Source organism: Hippichthys cyanospilos, chromosome 9, assembly GCF_059441005.1.
Source record: "Hippichthys cyanospilos isolate Australia breed blue-spotted pipefish chromosome 9, RoL_Hcya_1.0, whole genome shotgun sequence".
Lineage (NCBI taxonomy): Eukaryota > Metazoa > Chordata > Actinopteri > Syngnathiformes > Syngnathidae > Hippichthys > Hippichthys cyanospilos.
In genome coordinates this window covers 12,925,088-12,944,967 of record NC_142377.1, presented here as the reverse complement: position 1 = coordinate 12,944,967, position 19,880 = coordinate 12,925,088, and the positions used below count along the sequence as shown (strand labels likewise).

General features: G+C 38.4%; 1 protein-coding gene across 1 annotated transcript in view; it reads left to right on the top strand.

Moving 5' to 3' along the window:
- The first annotated feature begins 34 nt into the window (after window positions 1-34).
- Window positions 35-19,880, top strand: part of LOC148418939 (inositol 1,4,5-trisphosphate-gated calcium channel ITPR1-like) — a 62,120-nt gene continuing 42,274 nt past the window's right edge. The window contains exons 1-20 of the mRNA XM_088424362.1: window positions 35-213; window positions 832-946; window positions 2,968-3,038; window positions 9,657-9,766; window positions 10,258-10,344; window positions 10,601-10,759; window positions 12,582-12,680; window positions 13,146-13,229; window positions 13,520-13,666; window positions 13,755-13,850; window positions 14,455-14,499; window positions 15,340-15,494; window positions 15,738-15,837; window positions 16,305-16,465; window positions 16,546-16,687; window positions 16,775-16,933; window positions 18,044-18,216; window positions 18,369-18,488; window positions 19,322-19,516; window positions 19,599-19,850. Coding sequence (XP_088280488.1) covers window positions 855-946; window positions 2,968-3,038; window positions 9,657-9,766; window positions 10,258-10,344; window positions 10,601-10,759; window positions 12,582-12,680; window positions 13,146-13,229; window positions 13,520-13,666; window positions 13,755-13,850; window positions 14,455-14,499; window positions 15,340-15,494; window positions 15,738-15,837; window positions 16,305-16,465; window positions 16,546-16,687; window positions 16,775-16,933; window positions 18,044-18,216; window positions 18,369-18,488; window positions 19,322-19,516; window positions 19,599-19,850 — 2,447 coding nt within the window. The 5' untranslated portion in view covers window positions 35-213; window positions 832-854. The remainder of the gene's footprint in view (window positions 214-831; window positions 947-2,967; window positions 3,039-9,656; window positions 9,767-10,257; window positions 10,345-10,600; window positions 10,760-12,581; window positions 12,681-13,145; window positions 13,230-13,519; window positions 13,667-13,754; window positions 13,851-14,454; window positions 14,500-15,339; window positions 15,495-15,737; window positions 15,838-16,304; window positions 16,466-16,545; window positions 16,688-16,774; window positions 16,934-18,043; window positions 18,217-18,368; window positions 18,489-19,321; window positions 19,517-19,598; window positions 19,851-19,880) is intronic.

Below are 19,880 nucleotides of genomic sequence, written 5' to 3'. Positions count from 1 at the left end.
CTCCAGCTCAGAGCACCGCTCAGCAGAGCGCCGCTCAGCACAACAACGCCAATCCCGCTCCTTACTGGCTTCCTCACAGTCAAAAATCCTTTCTTGTTTCACTCTGCTGCCTCCTACTATCGCTCGGCCGAAGAAGGGGAGAGTGTAGCCACCGTCATGTTGTCGTAGCTGGCTCTCGGAGAGCCGAACATCCGAGCGTTTAACGCCGCTGAGGTAAAGTTGTGCTCTTCAACTTCTTTTCCTTATCTTCATCTTCTTCTCTTCGGATAGAGCGCTCCATAAATGGGGCTAACACGTTTTCCTACAGCCGAAGTCAACCAGAGCTCTTATCGTTTGTTCAAGCTATTTTTCTTAATTTAAAAAATTGCTGACTGACACAGTTCACTCAGGTGTTGTTGTTGTTTTTCATTTAGTCATAAATAATGCCACGGCCAGCGTGATGAAATGGCGTTTTGCACTATTTTTAAGTGTTTTGGTTCCTGTGCGGCGAAAACAACTTTTTTAGGGTCTCCTCAGTTAGAAATCAGTCAAATGGAGCGAAGTGGATCTGCTGCAGGTGCACAGCTTCCCGTTTGCGGTTCTAATTATCTATTCACATTTCAACCTGCAGCAATCTATTGCTCTAACATGAAAAGGAATTTGCCCGCTAATTCATGCAAATGTATGTTGTAGCAGCCTAACATCTAAATATGCTCCTAGCTGATCTAATACAACGGTGTGAATTTGCACCTAGAATTAGCAGGATTCTTGATGGAATCATTTCCTTATTTGAGCATAGTAAAAGCTTTTCAAAAGATTGCTTGGATTTTATTTTAACATTCTCTGTTTTAGGTGCCCCTAAATGTGCTTCCAACATGTCGGATAAAATGTCCAGCTTCCTGCACATTGGAGATATCTGCTCCCTTTACGCAGAGGGGTCCACCAGTGGTTTCATCAGCACACTGGGGTAAGCACATTTGATTGGTCCACATGATGCTTTCCAGCAAGGAGAGCACAATTTGGAAGGTGTATGACAAGATTTTTTTGGGGGGGTGGGGGGGTGCTGAAAGTTTGTAAATGCCTCTCCAATGCTTTTTGTCTACTGTTCAAAATAAAGAGAAGACAAAACATTGTTTTATATTTTTACACCATTAAAACAAACAATTATGTTGATATACACCACAGACCAAGAGGGCAGATTGCTATATTTGCATCCACAAGCATTGGGCCATCATTTTGTGATGATATTGATATTAATGGTGATTAAAACAAAACAACTAGAAGTCTCACCTTGTAACAATCAAATATTGGCTGTGATAATCATTTCCTAATAGCTATACCTGCATGTTATTATATTGAATGATGGTAATTTTAGGCTTGTGGATTCAGTCAACCAAATTTATACTGCCACTGGGTGTGCACCAGGTGCCATTGTAATTGTGAAGGATCAAAAATAATTGAATGGATTCTTCCTTGGTAAATATTACACCCTCCATTAATTTCACCAAAAAATATGCATCACTTTTTGTATGATCCTGCTAATGGACAAATGAGGGAAAAGCATGCAAAAATCCACCTTTTTTTTCCCACATTTTATAACATTTTTCACAGTTTTAATCTTTGTAACCGGCACCTGTTATTTGTGGAAAACACTTTTTGCACATGCACACACATACAAAAACACACACACACACTTGCACGCAAACTTTGTCGGGGTTAAAAAAGCGGTTGTCCCTCCCATTGCAGGTATAATGGCCGTCAAATGCACATGTACTTTCACTAATTGTGGGCTGGCTTGGTCCTTATCCCCTGCGAATAGTGGGGTCCACTGCACAGGGTTGGTAAATGCAATAATAAATTGTCTTATTGTGAGTGTGACGAACAGATGGAAACTATAAAAGCTAATACTGTCTATTGCGGAATCAGTAAAACTGTCAGGATTATGACTCATGGTACTGCAGAGTTGATCAACAAATGAAATGACCTGCTCTATGAAGAAAAAGTCGTTATAGGCATTTGCCGAGTTCCACAACATCCCACGCACACTACAACTGCATAAATTTGCAAAATTGTCGTACCAGTTTTGGCTTGCTGCTTTTTTCTCCATGCGTAACCACCAACTCAGCCACATTCTTCACATGATCAGCTACATTCTTCACAATAGGTTGCAACCCTTTAAACTCTCAAACAGTGGACACTCATTTGTTTGTTTGTTTTTATTCAGAAACGTACTACTATAGGAAATGATAAGTGGTGGCAATCTAACTGTCTTCAATTCTGATTTTTGGGCCTACAGTTACATTCAGAATCAATGTTGAAGTCAATGTTGAAATTTGCTGTTAACGTTTTGCATAGATAGACACTTTTTCTGTCTATTTCAAATTTTTGACTGCATTTGAATACATGAGACTTGTGCTGTAATTACAGCATATTTGAGTTCTTTTTTGCATGATCGATTTAATAAGATTTTTATTTATTTATGTTTTTGCTGGCTGTCTTGAAATTTGTATATTATGGCCATTGCATTGACATCCATTTGGTGTGCTAATTTTGAAGTTGACCTTTGTAGCATGTCTTTAGCGATGACATGATGTTGTTGCTGCTTTTTGGCAGCATGCGACAGTAAAAAAAATTGTATTTTTTATTTTTTTTAATAAAATGGATTGGAACAGTTTTTATCTCTTGAATCCATTCGTGATTTGAACCGTCACTATGCTAAATACCTTTAGCTATATAGCTAAAAGTAACAGTAACAGTAAGTTTACTGCACAGATCTTAGTAATATTGAAACATTCTTAGTAACCTTACATAAATGCTTAAAGGGGAAGTCAATCCCAAAAACTTTTTTTACAATATGTTCAATGTACCCCCACTAGTCTAAAGACAGGATTCTGATAAATGCTTGTGGAATATGAATTAATTAAAAATATGAATTGGAATATGAATTAAGCAGCATAATTTACTCCTTTCAATACATCCAATCTGCAGCTTGGTGGATGACCGCTGTGTGGTCCAGCCTGATGCAGGGGACCTCAACAACCCTCCAAAGAAGTTCAGAGGTAAGAGACACAGAGATTGTCCCGCTGAGGCCTGACATCATCCACATTTACTGCTCTGTGTTTATACTGAGAGCTCTGTGATAGACACGGCTCCATGTGTTGTGCCGCGTTTCTTTGGTGACGACCATAATACCTCTGCCCACCGGACTTCAAGCGGGGATGCCGTTGACAATATTTCACCTCACCTCAGAAAACAGCAATAATGTGACTGAACCGAGCATCCTTGGAACTTTTTTTAAGAAAAGGTCTTGAGACGTTTCTATGGGTTTACTTGCTATAAATAGTCCTCATACAGGAAGTATGACCCTCAATTCTCATGCTGGAGGCTTGTATCTCTGGGGGCCGCTGGCCCCACATTAGACGGAGAGTATACGATCTTGCATAATCTTTACACTTTGTCAGTCATTTCATTGCAAACAGCTGATTAAAATGTGTCCCTGAAGGAAGGCCTTCGAAAGACTCAGAAAACAGCTGTTTATGCTAAAATATGGCCAGAGCAAGCCAAGCTAACTCTGAAGCAGCCGAGTCATTCCCAATTAGCCCACATGATAATGATCTACAAATGGAATTCTCCCTGTTGCTATGGAAATGAAGATTGCAGTAGATTTCCCGCTAGGGCTCCGTTTTATAACATTTTCTTCAAAATGTTTCACAACCACAGAGGCACAAATTATTTTAAAACTTATTGATATATCACAAATGTTTACAATAATATTTTACAATCTGAAAGGAGGGCAGACATTTTAATTGTGTTGAAAAACTTTGTTGAGCTTTGAGATTTATCGACACTTGGTTACAAGCCCCCATTCTTTTTAGTTCTCTAACAACTGCCAAGTTTATAAGCGTACAGTAAATGACAGAGAACAAAACAAACTATTAGTTACTGTTTGTGGTTTTATTTAATTTAGTGTAATGTAATCACATTGTTCTGATGCAGCAGTTCTCAAATGGGGGTATTCAAAGGCACTTTTTGGGGACATGAGATTTTGAACTTTTTTTTTGTTTTTGCAGGTATTGAATCTAATTCAATTTTATTGTAATGATAGGAACATATTTTTTTTAGAAATTATATAAGGCAACTAATTGCTAATTTGTGTTATCATGACTTCTTTGCAAAACATGTGGCTTTAATTTGTAAAGTTTTATACAGATGTGCATTGTAATTAACACTGTGAGAACGTTCGCACTTTCGTTGAGTGCTTCAGATCGTGAAGACTTGGAAAAATATACGGACTGCCCGTTATGACTCCGACCGAAGGATGTAAACCTGCTTCAAGCCTAAAACACATGCCGAAAATGTGGAAGCCCCGTCTGCGATTCGTTGCTTTGGCGACTGATTCGCCAGCTCGGTCATTAGTGATGCAATTTTTCTGTAAATGAGTCAGAAATAAAACAGATGATGTTACGTGATCTATTTTCAGCAATTGATGCATAAAATGGGACTTAAAGGACAATGTGTAATATTTAGACAGTTATTAAATTTAAAACCCACTATACATTTCAATAAAATGTAAATAAGTGTTCTATCACATCAACTTTTTTTTTTCTTTCATCATAGTCTAATAATCTCTAATTATATAACATGAGGAGCGCCGCTCAGATGGACGCCGTCATGTTTCTTTTACATACGGGAAGCAAAAGACAAAACCTTTGGCCAACGTAATCACATTTTGGACGTTGGTTTGTTTCTTGTATGCAGCCGAGCGAGCTTCTGCTTTGTACGGCAATCCTAAATAAAATGGAAAAAAAGAGGAAATAGAAGGTTTGTATGCTAATTGTAAATAAAAGGAGAAAGAAGAGGAAAAAAAAGGAAGAAAAACCGTGGAATTTGTTGGATTTCATGTGTCGGTGGCTGTTTATTTCTGCAGGAACCCCAGGAAACTAATCTGTGGTGACGTATTTGCCCAAGTTTTGTAGATCCCCGCTATTGTGCATTGAAACCAATGGTTTGAAACCATTTGTATTCATATTTGCTCGCTGTCTCGCTCGGTTAGCATATGCCTCCACTATGATGAAACATCATAGTGCGCGTGCTGCATTCACGAAACACTAGTAAACGTCAATTCTTAATCCTACACAACACGACTGTAAGTGTTATGCGCTGGTCAGGGGTTACTTGGCTGAAAAAATATTTAATGCTGACAAAAAAGGTTGGGAACAAGTGTTCAAATCCATCTACATTGAAATTGAGGAGCATTTTTGGCAGCAAAAGTGATGCTTCACTTAGACAGAAGGATTTTACTAATCACGTTTCGTCCTTTAATCCTTCGTGCGCTCTCCTCCGTCATCTTATTGACTGACTTTTTTCTTAATCCTATTGTAAAGTTTTATAAGCAGCAGTATGCTAGATTGTGCCTCTTTTTTTCATGAGGCCCATACAAATCCACATAGAACAACCTGTGGTTGAAAAGATAAATGAATTCCATTGAGTACATTCGAACTTCGCTTGTGTAACACTCATACGCACACTGAGTGAGGTTAAAGTGGCTTTGGTAACTGCTTTGTCAGCTGCTCCTGATCAGAAGAGGCCTTTATGTCAGTTTGAGGTGACTGGATGTCAAGCAGAAGGTGAAAGGAAGTCTTAGTGTGAATGAAAGCAACACGTTGTCTCTTCTGTGTTTTCTAATGCATAACCTTATCCTAGATTTAAGGATTCCTATTTTTGTGGTCTCCTTACTTACTATAACGTATTTGACCTGCTACTACCTGCCGCTGGTGGAAATCATATTGCAACTTGTTCAAATTAGGACTGATGATGTCACGGTTGTTAAGATTGACATCAAGTGTTCTGCAATCATCACCATGTTTGCGCTGTAGCAGGCACTAGCCAACAGGGCTCTCCTAACGGAGTCATCTGGGTCTAGTACTGTCATTGCAGAGGTATGCTCAACATTTCCTTCTAATGTAAACACAAGCACTCTTAATATAATCAAACTTTCACTCATGCAGGCCGTGAGCGATATTTCACATCGACACAATGACAAGAACCGTGATTGGTAGTCAAAGCAAGGCAAATTACTACTGCGAGTCATGTGAATTAGGGATGTTCGATGTTATTTTTTTCAGTCCATTACTAGTACGAATACTCATTCCTTGAGTAGCCACCAATACTGATGCCAAGTACCAATGCCACCAGTATTTTTTAGACATAAAATAAGGAAAACTGAAGACATAAATTTAAAGTAAAAACCCTAAATATCCTAAACTTCAAATTAATGAATTTTACTTTGACTAATTAACATTTTGGTACCCATGTTGTTCATAAAAGTCTGAGAGTTTACACTTCCATGACAGAGAAAAACCGATTGGCGACATTACATTTTTAAATGCAATGCAACATTAAACCAGCTCTGAAATAACTGCAGCTGCTATATCTAATGCTATATCTTTCTTCCTTTTGTGATGTCTCTGAACACATGGCACAATGCAGAGTTATCGCTACCTTTAAATGACCTTAAGTTCTTCCTAGCACGAATCAGTGTCACTTTCCGAGACTGCGGTCTGCTGGTTAATTACCAGAAATAGACGAGTCTTTAGAGCATTCCTTTCCAAATAAGTCCAACTTAAGTGCATAGTTTTACTGGCGATCGAAATGGAGACACCTTACTGGAAATGGCCAAGGCTGCTATTGTGGGATATTTTTTGTCTTAGGTGCTCGACAAATGATGAGATGCTTCCTCCATCTCTTAACAGGATAAGAACTTTGGAGCGAGTTGCAGTTTATACAACCCAGTTCACCAAGGCTATTGTTGATTTAACACAGAATAGAAGGCTTATGAAATGTATGTTTTTCTTTGTCACCTGCCAGATGTTGTATCCATTGTTTGGAGAGTTGCTCACACTTCGCAACGATACTCGAATGCATTTATATCACATGACAAAGTGATAGGGATAAAGTGTTCAAAACATCTTTATTAAAAAAAAAAACATCAAATTTGATTCAAGTAGTCAATGTTAGTTTTAAATTAATTTAAAATATATTGTGATTATACTGATAGTCAGGATCTTACTTTTCTTGCAGTCGCTGCTGTGTGCTTTGCATTTATGTAGTAGGCTTAACTTGAGCTTACCCCACTGAAATGAATGTGTACTGCTTTCAATTTGTAGTTGCAACAGCGATTCAGATAAATGCTACACCTCAGGACTCTGAGGTGATCTTTGAGTGAAAATAAGAGTCATTTTGTTGGGATTCCTTTTAATATTGCAAACCTATTGATTTTGTGAATCATTCACTGAAGTAAAATTTGATCATCTTTTTGCATGATGAAATTTAGCAATAGTCAACTATTTGGATAATAATGTACTTTAACTAGGGTGTTAAAATTATGGGACACCTTTTTTCCTGCTAGTAAAAGATTGTTTTACATTACAAGAGTGTTACTGATTCCTGGAGATACACGGCTCAGGATTACTCCCAGAGGTTCTCATGCACAGTGACCCCAGAAGGAATTCTCAGCGCAGTTTGACTACAACTAAAGCAACATGTGCTCGCACAGTTGACTTTAATTAAAAACAATTTCAGGCTGATGCCTTTTAGGACTGTACATGCTGCATTTTTCAATCTCACAGGGTACAATAAGGCATCTGATCTGCAGTGTTTGCAGTTGAGAGGATGTTTAAAAGTGAACATCCAAAAACATGTATCAATTAAGCTTTACAATGCTAATGGACAGCTGTGCAATGCAGCCGAATCAGGTTCTTGCGCCACTGTTCATGCTGCCTGTCTCGCTCTGTCTCTTTTAGCTTAACATTCTTTCACTGTCTTCCTGTCTTCCTCGTTTTTAGCCACTTCCTTTTCTGTGTTTTTTTAAACAGTATTCTGGGTCATACTAAAGTAAACCATATCTGATTTTCTTGAAGGCTAAGAATCATTTGCAAAGATGGGGAGAGAGCATTAACCAAGTGAAATTTGTGGAATCTCCACAGGCAAAGAAAGGATGAAAGAATATGGACATTAAAGATAGGGAATCCCCACCCTCTTTTTCATTCCACTCCTCTTCTCTTGGTTGGCCTTATTTGGACATGTTGCTGCAACCGAAGCTGGAAGAGAGAGTGAGAACGGGGGAATGATGGTCCGGTTTTTCTTCTCTTGTTCCTTCCATCTTCCTACACCCTCAAAATAGAAGATTCGTCTGAGGAGAGGCGAAGTTGATTGTAGTGTCACTGAACAAGAGGAACTCCTCTTGGTTAGAAGAGGAACTGTTAAGATCAGCTATGTCCTCATGCAAATGAGAGTAGTGCTAGTGCTCACCCTCCTGCTTCAGCTCTATCTATGAAAATGAGTCACACATTCACTGATAAGAGCCTCCTGTTATTGTGTTGTTCTTTCGAACTGACCTCACTGCTGCGGCCTTGCACTCCCATGAGTTGTCATGCACGTTTACACGCCCTTTGCAGATTATTGCCAAATGTTTCGTATCTTGTACAAAATGGCTCCATGCATATAGACTGACACGCAGCCAGTTGTCTGTTCCAAACCGAGCTGAAACGCTCCCATTTTTATTCATGAGTGTTGCAAATGCATTTGAAGTGTCACACATACACACAGATTCAGAAAAGAGCAAATGATTGTCTCTAATATGTAGTGTAATCCATTACCAAGTGTGTGGAATATTAATGCATGATGTTAGCACATGTTCCATGCACTGCTGCTGTTAGTATCAATGAGTGATATTAAGTAATGAGTGAAGTTCTGGATATGTGTGAACTTTATTTGCAAAAACTCTGATTGTGCATGGTATAAATGATGAGCCACCCTTCACTGAGGGGCTGTGGCACCCTGGCCCACCCACTGAAAAATGTCTAGTCACACCTCAATAAAACATAGCCTTTATTTCATAAATGGGCTAAAATGAAAGAGTTCATTCCTGGTACCAGCATGGGTTTTGTTAGGCACACCGGTCTCCATGCAAACATGCGTGGCAGGTCTATTGGACACTCCAAATTGCCCTTAGGTATGATTGTGAGTGTTGATGGTTGTTCATCTCTGCGTGCCCTGCACCAGTTCACGGTGTCCCCCGCCTACTGCCCGAAGATAACTGGGATAGGCACCAGTATGCCAGCGAACCTTATAAGGATAAGTGGCTAGAGAAGATGGATGGATGGATGGATGAAAGAGTTCATTTTGATTCACATTCATTAATTCACAGTAAAAAAAAAACCTGAAAAAAGTTTAACGCCATATTTAAAGGGGACGGCAAGTCAACAGTTTACTTTAAAATATGGTAAGTGTAACCTGAATAGTCCAAATATGGTATTCTGATTAATAATGTGTTCATAGAATGAATCCATCTATTTTTATCCATCTCGGGGCAGGCATTGTTCCATATGCTGTTGGCTGAAAATGACATCACAGTTCGGCAGGGCTCAGCTTGAGAATGTCACGTGACCAAACCCAGCAAACAGGTGACCTGTGATGGTCGTTGCCTGAACTCTCAGACCCCGTAATGTCATTTTCAGCTGACAGTATTTATTTATTTTTTTAGTAGGCTCTCCATTCAAAGAAGATTAAAATAGTATAAATCATACCAAAGACATTTAGAAAGATCCTACCTTACATGTCCCTCTGAACGTTTTTTTTAACTGTCTTTCTCTCCTCACACCTTTTGCTCTGAGAAGACTGCCTTTTCAGACTGTGTCCCATGAACCGCTACTCTGCTCAAAAGCAATTCTGGAAAGCAGCCAAGCCAGGAGGGAACACCGACACGGTGCTCCTCAACAAGCTCCACGTAAGTGTGACAATATGCTGGCCTTGCAGTCATCACTCTGGCCAAGGGCACTGCACACTGAGCTGTCCACACAGCTCAAATGCTCAACACAAAGATGTGAGGTTTAGAAATGTTCTCACATTATTAGTTTCAGGTATTGCTTACCAGCGTCATGTAAAACATTGTAGTGGTTTCATTCAATTTTGTTTATTTGCAGGAAAGAGCATTTTTTGTTAAACAATGCTTTTATAGACCATTTCAAAGAGATCTACTCCAACTTTTTTTCTTCCAGACATTCCTCCCTGCCCTTTAAGCTATAACCCAGTACCTTTTAAAGCAATTAGCTATCTGAATACATCCTCATAAAAAGTAACATTGAAATGTCTTTGTTTTAACATGAGTATGGACAAATACAGCTTTGGTCTGAAGAGTGCATTTTTTACTTTTTTGAAGTGCTTTATTGTCACCGTGTTTCAGCCTGACTCTTCCCGTATTTGCCTTTTTCTTTATAGCATGCAGCTGACTTGGAGAAGAAACAAAATGACTCGGAAAACAAAAAGCTACTTGGAACAGTGATTCAGTATGGGAATGTTATTCAGGTTAGTCATAAGAATTTACCTTAATTATTGGGAAAATACATCTGGCTATCTTTACTAACTATGATTTTTTATGAAAGATAGTAAAACCAAAAAGATCTACAATTAATTTGCACAATTAATCAGCACAACTAATGTTGTAGCTAATGATTATAAGGTCATCTCTATTGTGTATTTCACATTATTATGGAATATACAGTATATTTTCACGAGGACCTTCTCCCATTCCCCCTATGTCTTTTTTTCACGGTAATTGTAGCTCCTCCACTTGAAGAGCAACAAATACCTGACAGTGAACAAGCGCTTGCCTGCACTCTTAGAGAAAAATGCCATGAGGGTGATGCTGGACCCAGCAGGAAATGAAGGCTCCTGGTTCTACATCCAGCCCTTCTACAAGCTGCGCTCCATCGGGGACAGCGTGAGTCAGAAAATACGCACGGGGAATATCCCCATCTTTGTGCTAGTTGTAGAGATGACTGTCTACACCATAACAAAAAACGTTTCAGAAAGCCTTTAAAAACCATCTAAATCTACTGTAAAACTTGTGTTCACACACAAACAAGTGAACATTGGCTGAAGTGATCCCAGTGCCTTATTTTCTGAAAGTCTAACGGAAGTCTTTTGATGACACTTTTGGCTCATAAATCGGTGCATCCCACACATAAAATATACATGTCCTGGTTCCTGTTTCCCCTGCCTTTGCACAGCAAGATAAGGAGAAACTGTCAAAAATTCAATGCAGATGACAGCTATAAAACTAAGACACTGATAAAGACTTTCATTGTGTTTCGTAAATATTGTAAACATACCTCAAATTTACCATGTATTAAGCTTATATCCATATGCGCATGTTTATTTTAGATAAAAACCGGCCTGCAAGTGTTTAAAAAAATCTCCAAAATCATATATTTGCAGATTTCCAAGTGCATTTTTCCTTTGACAAATATATATTTTTTTGAGCCCATGCTATTATTAGCAGAAAAATGCCTGATACCTATTCCTCACAAATAGCTGGGGTCAGCAGTAAATATATTATTTAAAAAACTCATTGTTTTTTCATTCACAGAACGCATTGCTTGGCGCAATCATTACTTGACAATCCTTGTCAAATGTATTTATGTTTAATAATTGAATGGGTGTCATAGATAACACATGTATGCTTAATTTATGTTGCAATATGTAATTTTTTTGCAAATTGTGAATTTATGTTGAGTATATAGTAGTGACTTCCAGGTTGATTCTTTGCACCACTTCCTCATAATGTTCACCTATTAAGGGCTTGTAAAATGAAGATTTGCTTTGTTTTGAATAGTGGATCCTTAGAATGAGCTCAACAAATGTCATGATATATATTTAAGTACAGGGTTAGGTTATGGAGTAAGTAGCTTGATGTACAATCAATAATGACACTGGTGAAACTTGTGAACAATGGCTGTAAATGGTTGGAGTACATAAAGGTATAGAATTAAAGTAATTGGCAAATACCAGCCATTTGATCGACTTATTGTTGTTTGAAGAGTCATGTTCATCTGATTTAATCAGTGAAATGATTAAACGGTCAGGCCTTAGCTACCAGTAACATTTGTGACTGTTTTGTCTTTTATTTTATGATTTTGTACAGACAGGTTTTAATATAGAGTACTTACTGTGTTGTTCTTTCTAGTTATGTATTAAATTATTGTTACTTTTATTACAAAGGGTGTCACAATCACAGTGGATCATACATTTTGCATGTGACAAGGTAAGATTCATTGAAATAAAATGCAATTTCCATGCAGGAAATAAAATTGCCCCATACGTACAAAAATACTGTTTTTTTCAAAACCCGTACTCGTGTGTACATGACCGAAGTCTTCAGTCACCAATCAAATCGCATCCTTACGTGGAGGTCTGCCAGCCCACGGTAGGATTTTACCTGCTCATAAATCTCTTGTTGGCACTGGCATCATGTTGTCGGCCTACTCCCTGGCAATAAGTAGCTTGCATAAGCTCCTCTTAGACTCATTTTAGCTCTTACAAAAGGGCTGATTATCAATTTCAGCCTCACAAGATACTCATTGCTGCATGCATTGCAAATGTACATACAGTGTATTCAAAAACAAACCAAAAAACTCAATATCCATGTCACTGACTGTCATGCATTGTGTTACAGTATCGTAGGTATGATAGCTGTTATACACAGTTTTTTTTTTTTATTATTTATGTTTTTTGCATGTTGGTGGTGTTTTATGTGATCACAGGTGGTGATTGGCGACAAGGTGGTCTTGAACCCGGTGAACGCAGGACAGCCACTCCACGCCAGCACACACCAGCTCGTTGATAACCCAGGATGCAACGAGGTCTGGTGGCGCTGATGCATCTCATCTCATGCCTTTTGATTTCTCTGTGGGCGTGTTTGGCAGCGGGGGATCTATTTTTACCACATTACTGCTGCTCGGTTGTCAGCCAGCTGATAGGAAAGCCGCCCCTTCCGTGTACTCACAATGTTTTGATTTTGCTTAGCATTACTGCTTCTTCTTAACTCCCACAAACCTCTATTCACTCGAATAGGGAACTCGAACACAGGGAACAGGGATACAAGTCCCTTTTTTTCTTTGGCACTTTGCTACTAAAATACATATGATATAAAAGGAATGAAGTGATGTATTAGGGATAATAAAAGCTGTCAATTTATACAAACATATCTTGCCTGTTACATGAAATGATGAATCAGTTTAAAACACTACACTATTCCTTCAACTGTAAATAAGTTTTATGTTATCCTTTCACTGTCATCATAGTTTATTATTATTACTTTTTTTTAGGTGAATTCAGTCAACTGCAACACAAGCTGGAAGATCGTCCTGTTCATGAAATGGAGCGACAATCAGGAGATCATTTTAAAAGGGGTTTGTTGAATGGCAGCACATTGTCATTAATGTTTTCAATACAGATTTTTGTTGTAGTTTATGTTAAAATGTTTAGCACCAAGAGATACTTACCAATGCCATTATCAGTCTGTGATGATTAAATGCAAGTCAGGCGCAAAAGTTTTTATTTAAAGCTCATGCCACATCTTGAAAATCCACAAACAGCACACTGTTCTTGAGTAATTACTTTTCATTTTGGATTACTTTCACTGCTAAAATGAACAGTAAATAGTGAATTGAACATTAAAATGGATCGTGCTTGTGTCCAGGGCGACGTAGTACGCTTGTTTCATGCTGAGCAGGAAAAATTCCTCACTTGCGATGATCACAGAAAAAAACAATATGTGTTTCTTCGCACCACTGGACGACAGTCAGCTACCTCAGCAACCAGCAGCAAAGCCCTCTGGGAAATAGAGGTGAGGGAAAAAACTGACATCTGGATAGTTGATTAAAACGCGTTCAATGAATCCCATGCCTGTAACAGTTTAACTGTGTATACATCAGGTCGTACAACATGATCCATGTCGAGGAGGCGCAGGCTACTGGAACAGTTTGTTCAGGTTTAAACACCTGGCCACTGGACATTACCTTGCTGCAGAGGTCAGTCAACTGCAAACAGTTGTAATAATGTAATAATCTACACTAATTGTGATTTAAGAATTCCGAGGTCATGTCATTATGAATGATTCAAGTCAATGCAAAAAAAAATCAATATTAATATGTCCTTATTAATATGTCCTTTTTAGCCCCACTGATGTAAACACGACATACTGGTTAATGCTGCGTTTGTGGATAATGAAGCAGCAAACCTACTAGTTTTTTTTTTTTTTTTAATCTATCGGGGTGGCAATTTTGCCTCTTGCTATCAACTGAAAATGATATCAATTTGCTCAAAGGTCAGGTAACAAGCAATCAGAGCAAATAAGGTCATGTGACTTCACAATCGGACCCCTGATTGTTTTTTACCTGATCTTTTAGCAGCTGGGATTTCTTTTTCAGGCTATAGCCAGAAACAAAATGGCCGCCCACAATTGAGGTATCAATAAATAAATGAATATTGTGAATTATCTGCATAACCTTCTTAAAATGCAACTATTCACACGATCCACTGCTTTGGTAAAATCTGAATGCTTGCTTTTGTATTCATTTTTCAATGCTGGCAAGTTATTTTACAACAATACCATTTTATTTTGTCTATTTACAGGTAAATCCAGAGTATGAAGAGGACGGCCTGGAGTCACGTGCCTCAGTAAGAGCCACACGACTGTCATACATCCTAGGTAGCTCCACTCCCAAAACAAGTAATTTTTGCTAAATTATCTTAAATATTAAAAAAGGGAAAAAACAACGTTGAATAAAACAGGCTTTCGTTAAAAAGCATAATTTACCTCTTGACTATCGCAGTACTGCGTTCGCGTGGTGGGCATAGATGACCAGCAGATGGCAGTGATCCACTGATATTGCTTCTTCACTGTTCAAGTTGCGGCGTGCTGTGGGTTCTCACTCAGAGCGCTGAATAGTTAAAAACTACAATTAATAATAAATTAGAATAATGCCTTAGTTCTTGTTTTGAACATAAGGTGACATATTTGTTTAGCTACAAAATCTCAATTTTTTTAGTATTTTAGGAACACCTTAAAATTGTCTCGAACGACACGGAGAAATACAGCGTTCATTTGCCTGACATTTAATTGCCTTTTTGATACCAGCAGATTATGCAAGTGTTCCCATTAATGCACCCCTTTCATTGTAGTTGTATTTAGGTACACATTAAACTTATTTTGTGCTTGTTTGTGCTTATTTTGCAAACAACTCTGCTTAATAAAGTATTCGTTTGACTTAAATCAGCAAATTACATTTTGATTAGTGAAGCATTTCTTCCGTTGTCAGAAAAATAATGCTTTTATCTACTATTTTCCCTGCTGTACTGTCCACACTCAATTTGTAGAAATCCTCTCACAGTAATACAGTGAGAAAGCGTTTCTCTGAAAAGGCCGATTATACTTGTTTACTGTAAAACGTGGGATTGGAAGTTTGCAATTGTTTTTAATGTTGGTAATTGCTACAATACATGTTTTTCTGCTTTCAGCTGGATTCGGAGCAAGAAGCCTTGAGGGCTCGTTTAAGAAATGTACAAGATAAAGTAATGTACACACTTGTCTCTGTCCCTGATGGAAATGACATTTCTTCCATATTTGAGCTGGATCCGACTACATTAAGAGGAGGGGACTCACTCGTACCCAGGTACTTTAATAAATACAATAGATTTAATGTGATTTATGGGAGAATTTCCTTCCTGGGTGAGCATTAAATACATCCTACTATGCTTCAAGTCTAACTTACGGGCATCCAACATGTTGCTTGTAGTGCTTTTAAGTGCAAATAGCTTTTGTCTATATTCAGGTTCTAATTCTCTTGCTTGTAGATGTCACTGATGATACATTAGTAGCAAAGGTATGAATTAAATATATGAAAATATGATTTTAGGAATTCATACGTACGCCTCAGACACCTGTGCACCAACACATGGGTTCACAGCACCAACCAGCCCATTGATAAAGAAGAGGAAAAACCTGTCATGCTTCGTGTAAGTGTTTCCAGTTATGTGTCTACACTTACTTAAAAAAAAAAAAAAAGTCAGTGATCAACTGATGTGAAACACAATGGAATGACATAAGTATTTTTTTTCCCTTACCTGCACTGTGGGGAGAAAGTTATTGGGTTAGAGGAAAATTGTCGATGTCAACAGCCATTAATGTTGCATCACAATTGCTATTGTAGTTCATCTCAAATTTGTTTGGTGCGGTATAATTTGAGACCACCATGTTCTTTCACAACAAACTCATCCAAACGTCTTTTTGTCAGCTTTGTGTTATGTAATGTGGGTCAAAATCAAAATGGAACAGAACGAGGCCTTCAAACCAGTCTGTTCCAACAAAATTGGAAGCATTTTTTGCTTGATTAATTGATTAGGAGGTGTCTCTCAATTTTGTCAAAGAGAGTGTACTGTCCATCGGCGCTTTTTACCATTTCATGGCTATTTGCTAATCACAGATTGGCACATCTGCAATGAAAGAGGACAAAGAGGCCTTTGCAATTGTGCCCGTGTCTCCAGCTGAAGTACGAGACCTTGACTTTGCCAACGATGCCAGTAAAGTGCTGGCCTCTATTGCTGGAAAGCTTGAAAAAGGCACCATCACACAGAATGAGAGGAGGTACAATGCGATGGAAAAGATTAAATCTTCTCTTTGTTATTTGAAATGTCTCAACTTTCCTCTCTTGTATGGACAATCAGAGCAGTTACAAAACTTCTTGAAGATCTGGTGTTCTTTGTTGTTGACATTCCCAACAATGGACAGGATGTTCTTGAGATTACCGTCAACAAACCAAACAGAGAAAGGCAGAAGCTCATGAGAGAACAGAATATTCTTAAACAGGTACTAGTTCAGCCAATTTTGTCTGTCTGGTAGCAAGCACCCTTGCGAGTTGTCAAAGACATGTTGAAATCCTTTTCCTGGATTTAGATCTTCAAGCTACTTCAGGCCCCCTTTACCGACAGTGGTGATGGCCCAATGCTTCGATTGGAGGAGCTCGCTGACCAACGGCATGCCCCCTTCAGGCACATCTGCCGACTTTGCTACCGGGTTTTGCGTCACTCCCAACAGGACTACCGCAAGAACCAGGTACAGGTTTTCTGGTCTAGCGGTTTTGCGCTCATGATTTGAGTGTGACCTGGCATAACTTTTACTAGCAGCTGCAGTGTGTAGTGACTTGTGCTTCCAGTAACTTAATATTCTATTGCATTTTCTCTATAACAGCTCTAATGTGTTTAGCTAAATTCATTTCTGAGAATCTTTTACGAGAAATTGAGTGATTCATTAATCGTGCCTTTTTCCGTTTCCACGGCTCTTTTAGAAAATAGTTTCGATAACAACAATGCACCTCCCAAATACTCAGATCCTCGAGGTAGTAAAATCATTCATTCAAATGAAGGCAGAAATGAAGCCAAATCTGTTTTAGGGCTTGATTTTATTAAAGCATTTTTCCAAACCTTTGGTCGGACAGGGGTGTCCAAAAATTGAAGAAAAGGATTCAACAACCAGTTTAATTTTTGTTTAACCTAATTCGCAGAGCACATCAAAATCAATGACTGAAACAATTGCAGCCAAAACCCATCTCTACATTCAGAAGTAAAATAGGAGACTTTTTAAAGTGGTTACTTAAGAACCAGTCATCTAATGTGTTCACAATTTGGAACCTGACAAAGAGCAGAAAAAGGAAAAAAAAATGTCGATGATAAAAATTAATTTTGTATATATAAGGGTTAGTATTTTAAACTAGATTTAGTGTTTAAGTGTAGGGTTTCAATTAAGGGTTAAGGTTCAAAGTAGGATTTTATACTAGGGTTATGGTTCTTATGTTGTGCTTCATTGTAGGGTCATGTTTTCAAAAAGGGTTTATTACTTGTGTTAGGGTTTAAAAACCGGATTTCAAACTTGAGTTGTGATTTGCTTCCAAGTAGTCTTTGGAGGTTTAACAGTGGTTAAGAATTTAGCTAAACAATCCAGTTCTGGGAAAATCAGTGTTAATAAGAGAATTGTTGTGACTGGTTTGGTCGTATTTCGCTTCTTGGCTTATTTAGACAAGTTCTACGGCTCTTAAAAGAAATTTATTAGTAGCTTGTCATTTTTAGTATATGCTACAAATGGCCATAGTTTTGACACCACTGGTATAGAATTTGAGATTTTTTTTTTTTTTTTTGGTACTCATTGTCTGTCTGTTTGCATCCACAGGAGTATATTGCCAAGCAATTTCGCTTCATGCAGAAACAGATTGGCTATGATGTTTTGGCAGAAGATACTATCACCGCACTCCTCCATAACAACCGCAAGTTACTTGAGAAACACATTACTGCTGCAGAGATTGACACGTTTGTTAGCCTGGTCCGCAAGAACCGTGAGCCCAGGTTGGTTGAACTGGTCTGTGTGATGAACCAACCAGAACAATGCATTTCCATTCAAATATATTTTTCTAAGATAAAGTGTTTGCATATTTATTCAGAAAGAGTGCATTCTCTTGCTTATTTTTGTTCGTGTGGTATGTTTTGTGAATGTCTAGGTTCTTGGACTACTTGTCAGACTTGTGTGTGTCCATGAATAAGTCCATTCCTGTGACACAGGAGCTGATTTGTAATGCTGTGCTGGATCCGGCTAACGCAGACATACTAATTGAAACTAAGTAAGTATTCCCTCCTCTAAAGCGGCGCCTAAATGAGCCTTATGACTGCACTTCAGGCACATAGACTGTTTTAGATTAAATGAGTAATTATTTTGACTTGTTTAAGAAATAATGAAATGTAATGTTATGAAAGGCAAACCTGTGTGCCAGAAAAAAGTGCTTTTTAAACCTGCCTTAACATGTGATTCTAACTTAGCAGTAGATATAAAATGATTCCCCATTTGCAAAAATACTCCTCAAACATTTAATTCAGATATTCAGTTTTGCTGTATTAAAATTTAGATTTTAAAAATACTGTAGTAATACTGCTAACCAACATAATTTTACTTTTACTTCAATCATGACATGAAATTGCGTTTGCATCTTTGTTGCTATAGTTAGCTGTGGCTGCAGTCGCAGCTTGGTGCTTTGCATTTATGTCATAGGCTAAACCAGAGCTGCTTAGGTGGGAAGAAAGTTACTTACAAAGAATGCATCGCTCTTTCAAGTGCCATTGGAGCCTTTTTTAAAATAAATGTCACCGTTCATCAGACCGATAACTCTCACATCCACTTTCATTTTCACGGCTTCCCGCTGTTCCCGAACTTGCCCTCCCACCCACAACAGGTCAAGTTATCAGGTTACTACACAATAATAGCTAATTAGTGTTCACTTCAGAATGTGATTGACCTTTGTTATCTAATCCGGAACAACTCAAGCACAAGAGTTTTTGATTGAACACAAATAATAAAACATACGCTTTAAATATGACTAGTCAATTGATCTCAATTAATCTGTTAATCTGCCGCCCTTAAAGTTGTTTTTATCTTCTTCTACATACCCTCCTGCTGCAGACTAGTGCTGTCTAGATTTGAGATTGAAGGCGAAGCTCTTGGAGACAACTCGGAGGAGTCGGAGGAAGATGAGGAGGAGGTGTGGTTGTTCTGGAAAGACAGTAAGAAAGAAATCCGCAGCAAAAGCATCAGGGAGTTGGCCCAGGATGCCAAGGAGGGTCAAAAAGAAGATCAGGAAGTGATCAGTTACTATAGGTAGCGTTTGGCTTTGTGTTCTCCAAAGGAATCCTTTTGAGGTGTGTTTTGCGTAACAGTTGTTCTTTTTTAATTGTTGTAGGTACCAACTGAATCTGTTCGCCAGGATGTGTTTGGACAGGCAGTATTTAGCGATAAATAAAATATCTGGCCAGCTGGATGTAGACTTGATCTTACGCTGCATGTCAGATGAAGACTTGCCTTACGATCTGCGAGCCTCATTTTGCCGCATGATGCTGCATATGCATGTAGACCGTGACCCTCAGGAGCAGGTTACGCCTGTCAAATACGCACGACTGTGGTCAGAGATCCCGTCTGAAATTGCCATTGACGAGTGAGTTGTCAGCCTACATTTGACAATAAG